At 35.9% G+C, this 14926-nt stretch overlaps 1 protein-coding gene across 13 annotated transcripts in view; it reads left to right on the top strand.

The window, feature by feature from the left end:
• Window positions 1-14926, top strand: part of UNC80 (unc-80 homolog, NALCN channel complex subunit) — a 225228-nt gene that overhangs the window by 97049 nt on the left and 113253 nt on the right. For 8 of the 13 annotated variants that reach the window (XM_059168177.1, XM_059168176.1, XM_059168175.1 and 5 more), the window contains exons 23-25: window positions 3446-3658; window positions 6971-7142; window positions 9949-10082. In XM_059168177.1, the coding sequence (XP_059024160.1) occupies window positions 3446-3658; window positions 6971-7142; window positions 9949-10082 (519 nt within the window). The remainder of the gene's footprint in view (window positions 1-3445; window positions 3659-6970; window positions 7143-9948; window positions 10083-14926) is intronic. The other 5 variants (XM_059168183.1, XM_059168182.1, XM_059168178.1 and 2 more) reach the window with 1 other exon arrangement.

The raw sequence follows: 14926 nt of genomic DNA, 5'->3' as shown, positions 1-14926 counted from the left end.
TAGATGTTCGCTTTTGACTATGCTCTGATACTCTGTGGTTCTTTTCATCCATGCAGCGTTCTTCTGATTCATTTTTCTCCATTTGTGCTGTTTTTCTCTGTGATGTGAATCCATCCTTATCCATTCTGTCATGTCTCCATTTTTTGCTGCTTCTTCAGATTGTGCTGAGTTATAAGAGGTAAGCTCCATCAAAAGAGGAAAAATTGACTCTTCTTTGTGTCCAGGAAGAATCTGTTGTCCAAGGTATTCAATAAAACTGCCCCTAAGAATCAATACTTTCTAAACTATACTTTGAAAGGAATTTATAAAGGAAATAGTTCCCCATAGCCACATTTACACTAGAATGCCTTGAATGCTCTTCATACACAGTGTGATGTCTGTACTTACTGCTAAGTGTCTTCTACGAGGATGCACAGTAGAGTTCTTGGTTTTGTAAAGTCCTCAACAACTCCCTCCACTGTCTGTACAGTACAATATACTGTAATACCCCCCAGAAAGTACTAGTATTCAGTGCCATCTTGACTATAGGGTTTCAAGCCTGTTTTCATCTACCAGGTTCATGAGGATTATGATTATAAGGCAATATTTGAGTTACTCTATGTCCCTTAATGCAGAAAGCGACATTTCCAAAAGCTACCTGGTTTTACAATTTACATGGATCAAATTCGGCAGGTAATAATCACCCCTCCCTTTAAGATTGTGCTGCCTCAGGTAATGGGAATTATTTCCATATTGATCTCAATTTCATTTCCAAACTTTCGGATTTCCTAGGGTCAGTAACTGGTGTAATATCTGAGTTTTATTATAACTTGCCTTGAAGAACAGAAAATCAAAATTGCTTTTCATTCAAAATGCCCTGACCTTCCTAAGCAACTAAAACCATTTTTTTTTTTTTTTTCTGAAGAAGGCTAACCAATCTACATAGGAAAACTCACAAAGCACAATTTGGATTTCTCATTCATCTATTGTCATCTAAAGTTAATGGCAATAAAAAGGTCCTCTGCCTCATACATTTGTGTGGGTTAAGTTTTGCCCTTGATAATCTTGTGGGATCCAGAGTATATGACATAATGCTACCTCAGCAGTAATTCTGTTGTCCTGACATTAAAGCAATGAATCCCATTGCTTTGTATTGGGAATGTGTCAAAACGTGATGGGCTAAGAATAAATTCCCATCGCTCACCTTGCCCTCCAGACTGCCATATGTTTTCAGAGACAGATGTTCAAACATTTTCCAGACACAGATTAGCATATCTGAAATGTTTAATAAAATAAATATTTAATTCAGGAGAAGAGTGTAGGCATTTAATCTGTATGTTATGGTATCACAATATTGATAGGTTTGATGAAGAAGTCATTTTACCCTCCACAGTCCAAGTCTTTCTATTCCCGTGACCTGCTTCCAAATCTTAGCACCAATGCAGGGGTTGATAGATTCTCATCATTAGTGTCCATTTTTATGAAAGATAGGTTCTCACCATTAGCATTCATCTTGTATTCTGCCTTTTCACATAGGTTAACTTTGTAAATAGTAGCAATACATCACATGTTTTGTGAAGTTAAGTTCCTACATAAATATATCTCATTGGAATTCTTGATGGCTTCCTTTAAGTTGTGGACAATGAGAAAATGCTTAAAGGGATAACTTACTTGAATCATTCAGTGTGCTTGAGATACTGTGGTACTCAAAGTATGAAATAATCAACTCTGCCTGAGAGAAAAGAGATTAAGAAAGGCTTCTTAGAGGAGGTATCTTATTCCTAAAAGTGGAAATTTGCCATATGGGAAAGGGGTTTAACATCTCCCACAAATGATGGAAAGAACATATGAAAAGGTGTAAGATGTCATATTTGGGTGACTATAACCAGATTGATGTAGTTAGATCATAAGTACTTGATAAAGGGATAGAAAGGGAGATGAATCAGATAACAAAGGCTGAGTATCTTTATTCATGTTATTATTGATGTAGATGGACCCTATAATAAATTTTAAATAGGAAAATGATGTGATCATATAGTAACATTACATGACATTAATGCCCCATTTTTAAACAACAACTTTCTACATGCCTTCTAGAAATCATCTTTTGCCAAGATTTAGATGTATATTAAGACAATACAGAAACTGAATAGGAACTAGCATAGATTTGGGCATTAGAGAGACCTGGTATTGAATCCTCCAGTCACCTCTTCCCCGCTGTTTGATGGTAGAAAAATTATATCTCATTTTTTAAAAACATTGAAATGAAGATATTATTTCTAGACCAGAGATTTGTTATTATAATTAAGAATTACAACTCATAAAAACTAACTGGCATGTAATTGATATTCTCTATATATTAGCCCCTAGTTTAACATTGTAGATCAAGGCATTAAAAATATTGTTGTTTGAAGTTATAGAAAATGTTTCAATTTGAAAACCTGTGGTTACTAATCAACATATGATTATTGCGTAACTCTGAGGTGATGCCTAATGTTGTGATGTATTTTTTTAAAGCAGGCACAAGTTAAAATACACATTATTTGTTGATGTGTATATTTTTTTATGACCTGTTGACCTTCCAGAGAAACTTCATGCTCCTTCCCTAATTTATTTATCTATTTAGCTTGTAAAGACTTCAGTAGGTAGCTGATACTTACCAGTTTCTGGGTATCAACTAAAAGCTGTTTCTTTTTTTTTTTTTTTTTTTTTTTCAAATAAAAATCTTGACATGACAAGATGGAACCATATTTCTATTTTGCTGAAGAAATGTTTTTAATTGATAAATGCATTTATCAATTAAATAATTTTCTCTTTGTCAAACATTTTCAATTGAAACCATGCCTATTTAAGCAGAAATTGATCTGTTATTCACGACAAAGGAGAAAAAGGACTAACTCAACAAACTCTAATAAGTACTTCCTTTTCTTACTAGCCAAAATGTGCAGAAACAGCAGAAACAGAAAGAGTACTTCTTTGGAACATGTGGATGGTCATAAATAACAGCTTATTCTTGGAACAAAAACACTATTGACTCCCTTGATTAGCATAAGACTAATTCTAGAAATTGAATATTTGTTTGCTTCAGGTTAAAATTTTAGGTTTAAGAACAGTTTCATATTGAAAAATTCTTTGAAAATTATCTTGCTCTCACATTCAAATCCCAGCTGCCTCTTAACTATGCAAAGATAGAGTCATGAAATTACTTGAGATTCTTCAAAAGGGGAAAACTAAACACAGAAATCTACTTAAAATATCTAATTCTTCCATATCCTAATTTGCCTTTAAGGATTCATTTTCCAGAATTCCCACTACCATTAACCATGATAATACTATCCTGGGAAATATTGCTAACCTAAATCAAGATATGGAGAATAAGAGAAACTAAGAGTACATAGTAATTCCATGAAGGTCAGCCTATTTTTCATTAATCCCACATCATTCTTTCCTTAATAACCATCCTCAGGAAGCTCCTGTGGTAGCCAGAGCAGCTCTGTTCCTGGAATGTGCCCGGTTTGTTCACCGCTGTAACCGTGGCAACTGGCCAGAGTGGATGAAAGGGCATCATGTGAATATCACCAAGAAAGGCCTTTCCAGGGGCCGCTCTCCCATCGTGGGCAACAAACGGAACCAGAAGCTGCAGTGGAATGCTGCCAAGCTCTTCTACCAATGGGGAGACGTGAGCTTTTGATTCTCTTATCTAAATGTTGGGGTACTTGAGTGAAGTGAAAAAGTTCTGTGTTTATGTTGTTTGGGAGACAATTTATTAAGTGTCTGTTATGTACCAGGCGCTGAACAAAACATCTTAAAGGAAAATAAACTTTAATTCATTTTATCTTCCCAGTAAATCTATGAAGTTAGACATTATCTCCTCTTTTTCCTTGGTCCTCTGTCTCCTCGCCGCCCCCCTCCATAAATGTAGACATTCCCAGAATTTGTTATAATTTTTTTGTGCATAACCTCCTCCAGGACTACATTTATTCCTGTGTTTTCAACTGTAACATGTATTCCAGTGGCACAGACTTCTCTATCCATAGCACCATTCAGATCCCAGGGCAACACTGCCAACTGCACTCCGGAGGTAGTCACTTAATACCCTGAAACACAATCTGACCAAAGCAAAACTCTTCTTCCCATATAAACACACCCCCATCTGCAAGCCTTCCTGAACTTTCTATTCTTACAAATGGTACCAGCATTCTCAAAGACGATAGCCTTTGAACATATTCCAACCTTCCTTCCCTTACTGATTCCACCTCTTCTATGTTACCAAGGTCCTATTAGGTCATATTTTTATTCCTTCTCATCTGGATGACTAAGATATTTTCCTATTTGGTCTCCTTCCCACAGTCTCCCCTCATCTGACCCATCCTACACACTGTCAGTGAAATGATCTCCATATGGCAGAGCCCATCTAAAAGCAGAACGTTCATACTTATCTCCTGGCTTCCAGATTTGCCCCTCTAATTCATTCTCCAAGCTGCGCTCACAGTGATTAGACTAAAATGCAAATCAGATGGTGTTTCTTACCCACTTATAATGCTTCAGTGGCTCTCCTTTTCCCTTGGGATAAAACCCAAATTGCTTAGTCTGGCATCACTGCTCTCTCTTAGTATTCAAAACATACCAAGCTTATGGATGATGAAGTCAAATGAGCTAATATATCTAAAAGACCATTAATCTCAATCCTTTGTGTCTAAGAAGTATTCAATGATAATAAGTTATTACATTAATTTTTGAAAGGTTACATGGTTCGTGCATTTCTAGGCAGTTAACACTGAGTCTCTTGAATGAGTAAGTGTTCTCCCTCATGCACACATTACCTTTCATCCTGCTTTAGAATACGAAATGAAGTTTAGCTTCAAGAACTGTGAGATCTAGTCCCAGTCTACCTTGTCAGCCTTCGGGCACTTGATTTCCTGTCACGAAATTGTGCTTGCACCAAGTGGCTCACTTGTCAGTCTCTGGACATGTCAGTGCACTTCCTTGATGGATCTTTTGGAACTCTCCATCTGGAGTGTTCACTTCTCCCCTTCACCATTAGCCAAAGTTAGCCATTAGCTCCAATAACCTTTAGCCAATTCTTCAAAATCTACTGCAAAGAGACACTCTGTGATTTCCTGAACCGAATCTAACCTGTCCATCTTCTGAACTATTGAGAGTGCTTTTCATCTCTCTTGATATTTAATGTGTTAATTTGATGTGTTGTTGCCTCCCCCAAGAGACTGTAAGCTCCTTGAGGGGAAGAGCAAAACGCAGACACGCTGCATTCGAATCTCAGATCACAGTTTGCTGAGCCACCTTGAGCAAGACTTTCTCTAACCTTCCCAGTTGCCAAACAGTGAAACTTCTAAATGAAGGTTTATAATCTACTAGGGCACAGGAAGCAAAGATACTGTAACAACTTATTCAACTCTGTTTTATTTAATACCTAACACATGACTTCACTTAATAAAGATTTGATGAATGAAGAAAGGAACAAACATCGTCAAGACTTTTTTTTTTTTAGCCTTGGAAGAGACATAGAGCTCTAAATTATTATTCAGACATTTAGTATTATCCAAGACAAGTTTATTTTCTGAGCAACCCTTTAAGCTTTATGAACTGTAGCTTTAACTTAAATTGCTCAGTGTCAATATCCTAGAATGAGTCATGCAGATTTTTTCCCCTTTGAATCTCACTATTAAGTTTATTGGCTCCACTCCAGATTCCTAATTGCGTATCTCCTTCTTTAGAGAAGATCTCCAAAATAGTAGCATTAGGACAAGGTTTTTTGTTGAAGTAGTAGTTTTTGTTTTTATGTTTTGTTTCATTTGTTTAAAACTCCTCAGGTTAGTGGTTGAATTTTTAGGAAGTCATGATATCTTTTTTACACTGCTTTCTTTCTCTTTGATAGAGTTTTTATTACTTACCACTTAATTTCAGAGTTTAAGGAGAACTTTTTGCTTCCAGATAGCCAAGACATTCAAACAAATTGTATTTTCATTTGAAGACATATCTTTGTCAGTTTATAATAGAAAGTCTATTTTCATGCATGCCCAGTTCTAGAAACTTCTCTAAATATTTGAAAGAAGTAATACAGGAATGAAGAAGGAAATTAGCTGGAACTTTGTTCTTACTAATGCACAGAGTAACCAAGCTCTCAAACCCCAAGTTCAGTTTTCATTTTAGCTTTTGACTCTCCTTTCTAAGCACATGTCTCTTCCTGTCTTGCACACAGTATATAATTGGAAAATAAAAGAATCATAAAGAGGTGGTATATTTTGTCTCTTTCTGGAAAATTCCTTTCAGTAAATCAGACAGTAGTGCACGATGATTCAGAAGAACAGATAGCAAGTATTGGTTCTATGTTGATGTTGGATACTTTACCAAAGGAATAGTTAGTGTTTCTTCCTACTACATAAAGTATCATAGAGTGAGGGAACAAAGTCTATTTAAAAAAAAACCATTAAATGTGTATCTAATGGCAGATGTAAACTGCTGTACTAGAATTCATGTCAACTTCTGACTCATTAGCATGGCAGTGAGATTCTCATAAAACAGCATAATCAGAAACACTCTGAGGAACTGTGAGTTCTTGTTTTTGTTTTTAACTATAACAAAATCCTCTATTAAAAACATCTGCATATTCCCTTATAGGAGACCTATAAAACAAATGACCTTCAAGTAAGTGGAAATAGTTTCCCCAAAAAATTTGTATGAGAACACAAAGGTATTGTTCAGGTTCCTACAAGTCTTTAAATGACCTTGGAGATGAAGATGACATCAATGCCATCCACCTCTGCGTTTCCACATAGGGAAACATGGTGGCAATACCACCATGGCGCATAGAGGAGGCTTTTGCTGTATGTTTAAGTATCAGTTTCTTGGTTTCATGTGTCCTAGTAGTTTATACATTCCCCATTACAGTTGCTTATTACCTCTGTAATGTATGAGCCTAGTTTGCAGTCTGACATACTTGGTGCTATTTTTTTTTTTCTTCCCATGGCAGGCGATTGGTGTCCGGCTGAATGAGCTGTGCCATGGGGAAAGTGAGAGCCCCGCCAACCTGCTGGGTCTCATTTATGATGAGGAGACCAAGAGGAGACTGAGAAAGGAGGATGAGGAGGAAGACTTTTTAGATGACAGTAAGGCGACTCCCTTTACTACAAGAACCCCTGCTTGTAAGAATCTCTGCTTTAGGAGCACTTAATATTCCTCTTTCCTCTTTCACATTCTTACCACCTTCCCATGTCTCCCCACTACACCTTTTCCCCTATTCCCTGTGCATGGATGTAATGCATGTGCATAAAGCCCCATAAAGAGAGGATGAGGACCAGAATGAGAAGACAATACACAGAGACAAGGAGTTGCAGGTGATACGGAGCTCCATTGCCTTATAGTCTGTGACTCATACTATAATATAAAAATTAGTTTTAGGCCTCTCTGAGAAAATATAACAGTAAATTACTGACCCAGCAGAGGATTAATCAGGTTTTACACTTTTTTATTACTCTTGGAAATTAAAAAAAAAATTATACCAAGTAGACTTGAACGTGAACTGCTTCTCAGATGATTAAAATAGTGGATTGCTTAGAATAATTACTGTATTTAACATGAATTTAAAATAGTAAATAATTCGGGTGATTAGACAGTATCTGCTGTACTAATTTGTTAAAATTAGAAGCTTGTCCCACCATAGAAGAGTAGAGACAAAGAGATTCCTGTGCATTCCTCTTCAACACCATTTTGTTCATACATGTGTTCTACACCATACAATCTTGTTGTGTATGTGTACCGCTGCCTTTTATGAACCATTCAGTTACTCCATGGTATTGGAATTAGTAATATTATCTGAGGAAAAGAGTGAGGCCTCTTTCTCTTGTCTTTCTGTAGTGATTTGAAATTCAAACTCCCTGATTATGTTAAAAACTGTTCTTAGTTAAGAGATGCCAAGCCTACTTCATCTTTCCAGCCAAGAAATGTAAAAGGATGCCTAGGGTGTAGCAGTGTGCATAATTAAATAATAATAAAAGAAAACTTTTTGCCTTCTTTTCCACTTTTATACCAAGGATTTCTTTTTTTTTGGAGTTTTTTTTTTTCTTCATCTTTTTGCCCTTTCTCAGCCTTTATCATATCAGAGCCAATTTTCTTGACTTAGCTGTTGACAAAACACCACATTCTGACATCAGTCTTCCAGCTACAAGTGAATGTTCACCCCCAAAGACTCCATCAAGTTCATAAGTCTAGAGTATCCTGGAATGCCTCTGAATTGTAGAATGGAGAATGGAATTGAGTCTGGTCCTTAGGACCACTTGAGGACTATCCAGCAAATGCAGAACCGAATAAAGGCCTACTGAAGCCATCCCCAAACTGCCCTGGATGTCCTAGGGGTCTTTCAGAATGGAGAGCAGCTGAAGCAGTGTTAGATGGATACATTCTCATGGGCCAAAATGAACTTTAATTTCCATGAAACTACATAAGTATCCTTTACCAACATATTATACCTGGTACTTAAGCTATTTGATGAGAGCATGTAGGACTCATCCTTGTTCATGTTAACAATATTTCAGATGATAGTGATGAAAATGTCTGGACTAAGACCAAGTCCATTGTTTATAGGAATGACCAGAAGAGTGGATGATAACCTCGGGACAAATCCAGAAGCTTATGCTGAATATTTATTGTTAGATTGTTGTTTAAAAACTATTGGACATCCAGATAATTTCTAGAGTTATGCAGTCTCCATTGAATATAAGATTGGAATATCTGGCTTAGTTCCACTTTCCTGTCATTTCATAGCTCATCTTGCACTTAAAAAAATAATTATGGCTCAAGTAAGTATCAGTCTAGAAATTCTAGAGGAGCTAGTCTCTTTGGTCCTTAGTAAGAGGAAGTCCCTATCCATGATTTATCCCTGGAGAAAAAAAATAATGGTTTTCATGAGGAAATGATAATCAAGTATCTTCAGAAAGAACACAATTTCCACCCATTCTCAGTATAAGCCATGAGATAGATATAGATGATATAGATATAGATATAGATATAGATATAGATATCCTCTTCAATTAAGAAAACCTAATACACAGGAAATATTTTAGAAATATGTTTTGGAATGTTGATATGTAATGATATTGTGATTGCTTGATATCTTGATTCAAAATAGATAAGTATATTCTTTCTCTTAAGAGAGGCAGAACTCAATATTGCTTTGGTCTTCTTTTCTGATTGCTGATAAGCAATCAGTGTTATTTCTGCAGGCTTAGTGATGACCTGTATCTGAGAACTAATCCTAAGAATTTTAAAAGTCTCTGGTTCACCTTGGCCATTATCTGCCTTTAGAGCAAAATCTGCGTCTATGATGGAGGCAATATTCTACTCACTCAAAGGCTGGTATTCTTCAGAGCAAAGCAGAGTATTTGCATACTTCTAGTGTAGTGTGCATCCTTTAATATGATAGGCTAGCTTGTATAAAGTGTATGATAGAGGTGATCAAGTATGCCTTATCTATGCTGCAGAAACACATCTGGGCATCACTGTCCTCAACAAAAATATCTCTCATAAAATGAACTGGTGAGATTTTTGTAGTGCCAAAGCTAGTTCACCACCCTGTACATAGTCTACATCTGATTAAATTAGCAATGTGAAAATCTTGCAAGACTGCTTTCCATTTCTGTTTCTGTTAAGAGGCTTTCTAGCTTGGTGGGCTGTGTTTTGTTCCTCTAGGAGCCTTAGGAAAATAATTTCTTTCTTACTGATTGATATTTCAATACCAGGGAACTCACTAAATTGAATTACAAAATGGAGGAAGAGGGAGGTATAGGTAATGCACAGATTGCAGTAAATGAAAGAGGTCAATTGAACGTGAATAGGCAACATTCTCATATACAATTTCATTTTGGACATGTGTAGCTTTGTCCATCAAACTGTGCCTCTCTGTATTTTTTTTATTGGTGTGTTTATTTATGAAGGAACTCTTTCATTCCATAGGTACTGTGAACCCCTCTAAATGTGGCTGTCCCTTTGCCTTGAAGATGGCAGCGTGCCAGCTTCTCCTGGAGATCACTACCTTCCTGCGCGAAACCTTTTCTTGCCTGCCCAGACCACGCACTGAGCCACTTGTGGTAAGTAAAGTATGGGTATTAACAATCTGGCTACTCAGAGAGGCCAGATAAGTGGCTAGGGTTTGAGTATCCACAGTTCCCTCAAATGCCAAATGGCCACATGTATCATATAACTTAAAAAATTCAACCAAGGGATCTTCATATATAAAAATCTCTTTTTTTCCTCTTACAAAAACCAACAAACAAAAACAACCCTCCCAAAGAAAATAATAACTCTGAATTTGACCTTAAAATTACTGAAGATAGCACCACTGAGTAAAATATTAGACTGATCACTGTCAGTCATGCTAGGAATGTCTAAGACCATTTGCACCAAGAAGAGATCTTAGAGCTAGCCATCTGGGAGACACAGAGTCCATGGAAATGAAGAGTGTGCTCCAAATTGGAATTGTGAGTAGGATTCTAAAGGTGAAAACCATAAGATTACATAACTTGTTTGAAAAGGATTATGATTGGTGCTGGCACAGTTTAAACTAACTAATACAGGATTGGCTATTTAGCTAACAGGTGTTACATGATCTCTATTTTAATCCAAAGTAGAAGGATGTGTTCCAGAAGGCAGTGGAGTTGCAGTCGATAAGTGGCAATTTACAAAAGTAAGAGCTTCATGGTGTTCTGTGATGTGAGACAGGAGACGTGCCTAGGCCCTACTTCCTCAATATCCTTTGGTCTCTATTTTGAGTGACTCTCTTAGCAATGCTTACTTCCTTGTGAATCTTCTCTCATATGCCTTTAGGTTCCTTTACTCTGCAAACTATGCGGAGTTTTACGGCGAGCATTTTTTAGAAATTACTGACAGGATTTTTTTGTCATAAAAATTTAACAGCTCATAAATCCATATAGAAATGTGCTTCCAGTAAATTTTCTCATTTAAGTTATGGGCAGAAAGACTTAAGTATTTAACATGTAAACATCTCTGAACATATATTTTTATTCCTGCCATACTTCGTACAGGTACAAATAGGCAGAAGACTACGTACACACACGCACGCATGTACACACCCATACTTCTGCACCCATCAAGGCCTGATTTGTTTAGCAGAGTACGCCAACACTCTGTAGAGGCCAGGCATCTTCACAGAGTGTGTGGGATGGGCACACCTCAGAGTTGCTTTTCCTTGGCCCTTAGTTCTCTAAGAGGCACCAACTTTCCAGTGGTTCTTGCACTACAGACAACATCCAGCCAGAGCTGAGAAACCAGACAAATTCTTTTTTATTTTCCCCTTACACAAAACTTAGACTACTCTACCAGAAAAAGTGTTACACAATCTATGCACTTCTATTTTCACCAGTGTTATAGTTCACCAGCTCTCCTGCTTTTTTAACCACACTAGGCATGAACAAAGCCATTCCCCAATCCCTGGGGAGAAACAAAAGAATCGGTGCTATTATCCCCGAGCACTGCCTCTACCTCTGGTTTTCCAATATTTGGAAGACTTGTTCCCTCATACTCTAAAACATAAAATGGGTATTTTCAAGTTGGAAACGCTTGTGGGTAAAATGTATGTTTTCAGGAGAAACATACAGGAATTTGGACTGTGAAACTACATTATTTGCTGTGAGAAAGGGAAGTTTCTCCTATTGTTCTTATTCCATTTTCCTATTAACCTGGGCTTTTAATTTTCTGAATGTTTCCTTTACTATTATATTGAAACTACTCTATAAAATCAGTGCAAGGCCAACACGTGTTTAAAATCAAGTGGAATGAAATATCTGATCTATAATAATATCTCTATTAGTGCTATTTTGTACATTCTAATTATACTGAAACCTTCATAAAAGCACCTATCTCCTTTTCATATTTCAAATTTTTATTTGATCACCATTCTGATCCATTGGGATTTAAAAAAATAAGAGTCTTAAAGTTTGATTCAGTTATTTTTGTTCTCTGTTTCAATTCTATAAAGCTAGAGTTTAATGTCCCTTATTATTACAGTAAATTTCATTTAAAAATCTATCAAAACTTTTAAAAAGTACTGTAGAGCCAATAGCAGACTAGTGGAAAATGGCAAGAAATTAGGCTAAAACAGAGCCTTCAGTCATTCAGTCAAGGCGAGGGAAGTGTTCACGGCTGCATCACCTTTAACAAGGCCTTAGAGATCCTTCATTCATTACATTGGGATTTTTATTGTCCAGGGTAGGTACACATTATATTGTGATGTGACCTTTATAAAGTAAATAGGAAGCTTTTTCTCATGTTTAATCTAACTTTAGTTGATGGAGAAAAAAAAAAAACAACCCATACACACACACCTCGAGTTATATTCAAACCTACTATAAACAGTGAGTTTAATGAAACTGTTTTACCAACACAGAACCTGTAAATTCAGCAGTTGTTCTTTAAGAAATTGTACTAAACAGTGAGTCTAACAATTTAAGCATAAATACCATCAAAATGAACTATTATAAAGTTTTAACAAAATGCTTCCTGCAAGGGTAGTTACAGATCTTGAAAACAATTTTTTTAGTTCAGTTACATTTTTAATAACAGTAAAAATAATAAATATCCTAATGTTCAAAATAATAAAAGTATAAGGTAACAAAATAATCACAGTAGAAGCTATAGATATTCTAGAATGTGTGGTTTGAGGATGGAAGAAAATCAGGGATGTAAACTTTCTATCAAGAGAAAAAGTCTTTCTGGCAGAAATGGCCGTAACACCCTTTCGAAAACGGTGAAATTTCTGTTTGAAAAATGTCCTAGTTACAACCAAAATGTAGAAAAGAAAGCAAAAGAACCAAAAGTACAATAATTTAAACAAAAGTTAATTAGTTTAACCATAGTTGTTTCTTGGATAGGGTCAGGAAATCTCTGGAGGCCACTCACTGGATTGGTTGGGGGATAGAGGTAAAAGAAAAGGCAAAATGATATTGAAAGATTTTAAAAGTTGATAAAAAAATAATTTTACCAACACAAAATTTTTTTCCCAGACCCCTAGATGTCACTTAAATAATGTGCTTTTTTTTTTTAACAACTTCTGGTAATATATTTATTCAATGTTTTCATAAACCATACTAATAAATAATATATTTTTTAAAGGAAAAAGCATTTTACAGGATTTATAATCTAAAATAACATAATAATCAAATCTTTTTTAAAATATTAACTTCCAAACTTGAGAACAATAAAGAAATAACAGAGATAATTTTGTTCATAAAATTGCTGGTCTATTCAAATGTTTACCAATTGAATTAGTAAAATCAATAACCAGTGGCTAAACAACTTGAATTAAAACAAATAATTCCGATCCAATGGATAGATGAGTCTACAATAATAAACCTTGAGGAAGTCTGTCATCTACATTCATTCATTAGAGAAAGCAACATATTGGATCCTTGGGTGAAAGACTGTGCTGTGACTATACCAAATATGCTGATGGACTTAAACAAATCAGCTTATAAAAAAATATATTGCTGCATTCCAAATATTCCTAAAGTTAAAAAATTAGAAGCACACGATTTACATATACCAAGACTAACTGATGCATATTTATTGGGAGGAAGACTATGAACAAAAGGTGGTGGGATGCCGGGTGGCTCAGTGGGTTGGACGACTGCCTTCGGCTCAGGTCATGATCCCGGAGTCCCGGGATCAAGTCCCACATTGGGCTCCCAGCTCCACGGGAAGTTTGCTTCTCCCTCTGACCTTCTCCTCGCTCATGTTCTCTCTCACTGTCTCTCTCTCAAATAAATAAATAAGATCCTTAAAAAAAAAAAAGTGGTATCATAGTTAAGAGAAGAGGGGGTAATACAGAGATAAATATATTGAAACAGGAGAACCAACACCTAAAAAATTACCTCCTGGTGTGAAATATAAGAGTGGCCCTGAGAAGGAGGCAGAAGGGCCATGGTTGACCAAAGAAGCTGCTGGAAAAAACTGAAGAATCTTTCTATAAGAAGGCACATTTGAATATAGCTTTGAAAGAGAGATGGGATTTTGGCTAATGGATAAAAGAAGACATTAGAAGAGATAGTGACTTTTGAGAATCATAGTTGTTACATTATTTTTTATCCCAAGTAAGAAATTTATATAATTAAGTTTGGTTAACAAAATACAAAGTATTTTAGGTTTTCTACTTTTTTCTAAAAGGAATTAATTTCAGGGGAACAATTGTATTCCTAGAATATTTTTTGACAATGGTAAATGCATTCCATGTAGTTCTTTTATTTTCAAGATGTGATCTAATTTTCTGGTACCAAAGTATAATGTCTCTTCTTAATTAAAAGGAAAAGAAGAAACACTGTGTAAAGTCTATAAAGTTTCATTTGTTAGGGGCACCTGGGTGGTACCATTGGTTAAGTGTCGGATTCCTGGTTTGGGTTTAAGTCATGATCTTAGGGTTGTGAGATTGAGCCCTACATCAGGGTCTGCACTTAGCACAGAGTCTGCTTGGGATTCTTACTCCCTCTCCATCTAACCCTCCTGCTTGTGTTCTTTCTCTCTCTCTCTCTGTCCAATAAATAAATCTTTTTTTTTAAAGTTTCATTTATTAATAACAATTAAAAACATAAAATTTCTATCTTGGTACAAAATGAACTTTTAAAAAATGGTTTTGTTTTCCATATCTATATGAATCTGAGGACTTTGATCATATTTAGGAAAAATGCTCTATAGAAATAATATCAGCATTTTATATATTTTTCCTTTATCAGGCCCTCTAAAATTTTTTTTACAGATTTACAGATATGATCTTCTGATTGAATAAATCTGCATTCACAGAATTAGGTCAGTTTTCAATTTGGGGCCTCATTGACCAAACTCCAACCAAACATGTCCCTTCTCCAAGGCTTACATTAGGGTATGGGTTCACATTGTTCATAAGCAGATAGTCATGAGACTCCTC

Source organism: Mustela lutreola, chromosome 3 (assembly GCF_030435805.1).
Source record: "Mustela lutreola isolate mMusLut2 chromosome 3, mMusLut2.pri, whole genome shotgun sequence".
Classification (NCBI taxonomy): Eukaryota; Metazoa; Chordata; class Mammalia; order Carnivora; family Mustelidae; genus Mustela; species Mustela lutreola.
The sequence above is the reverse complement of the archived record's forward strand: the minus strand, read 5'-3'. Positions and strand labels throughout refer to the sequence as shown.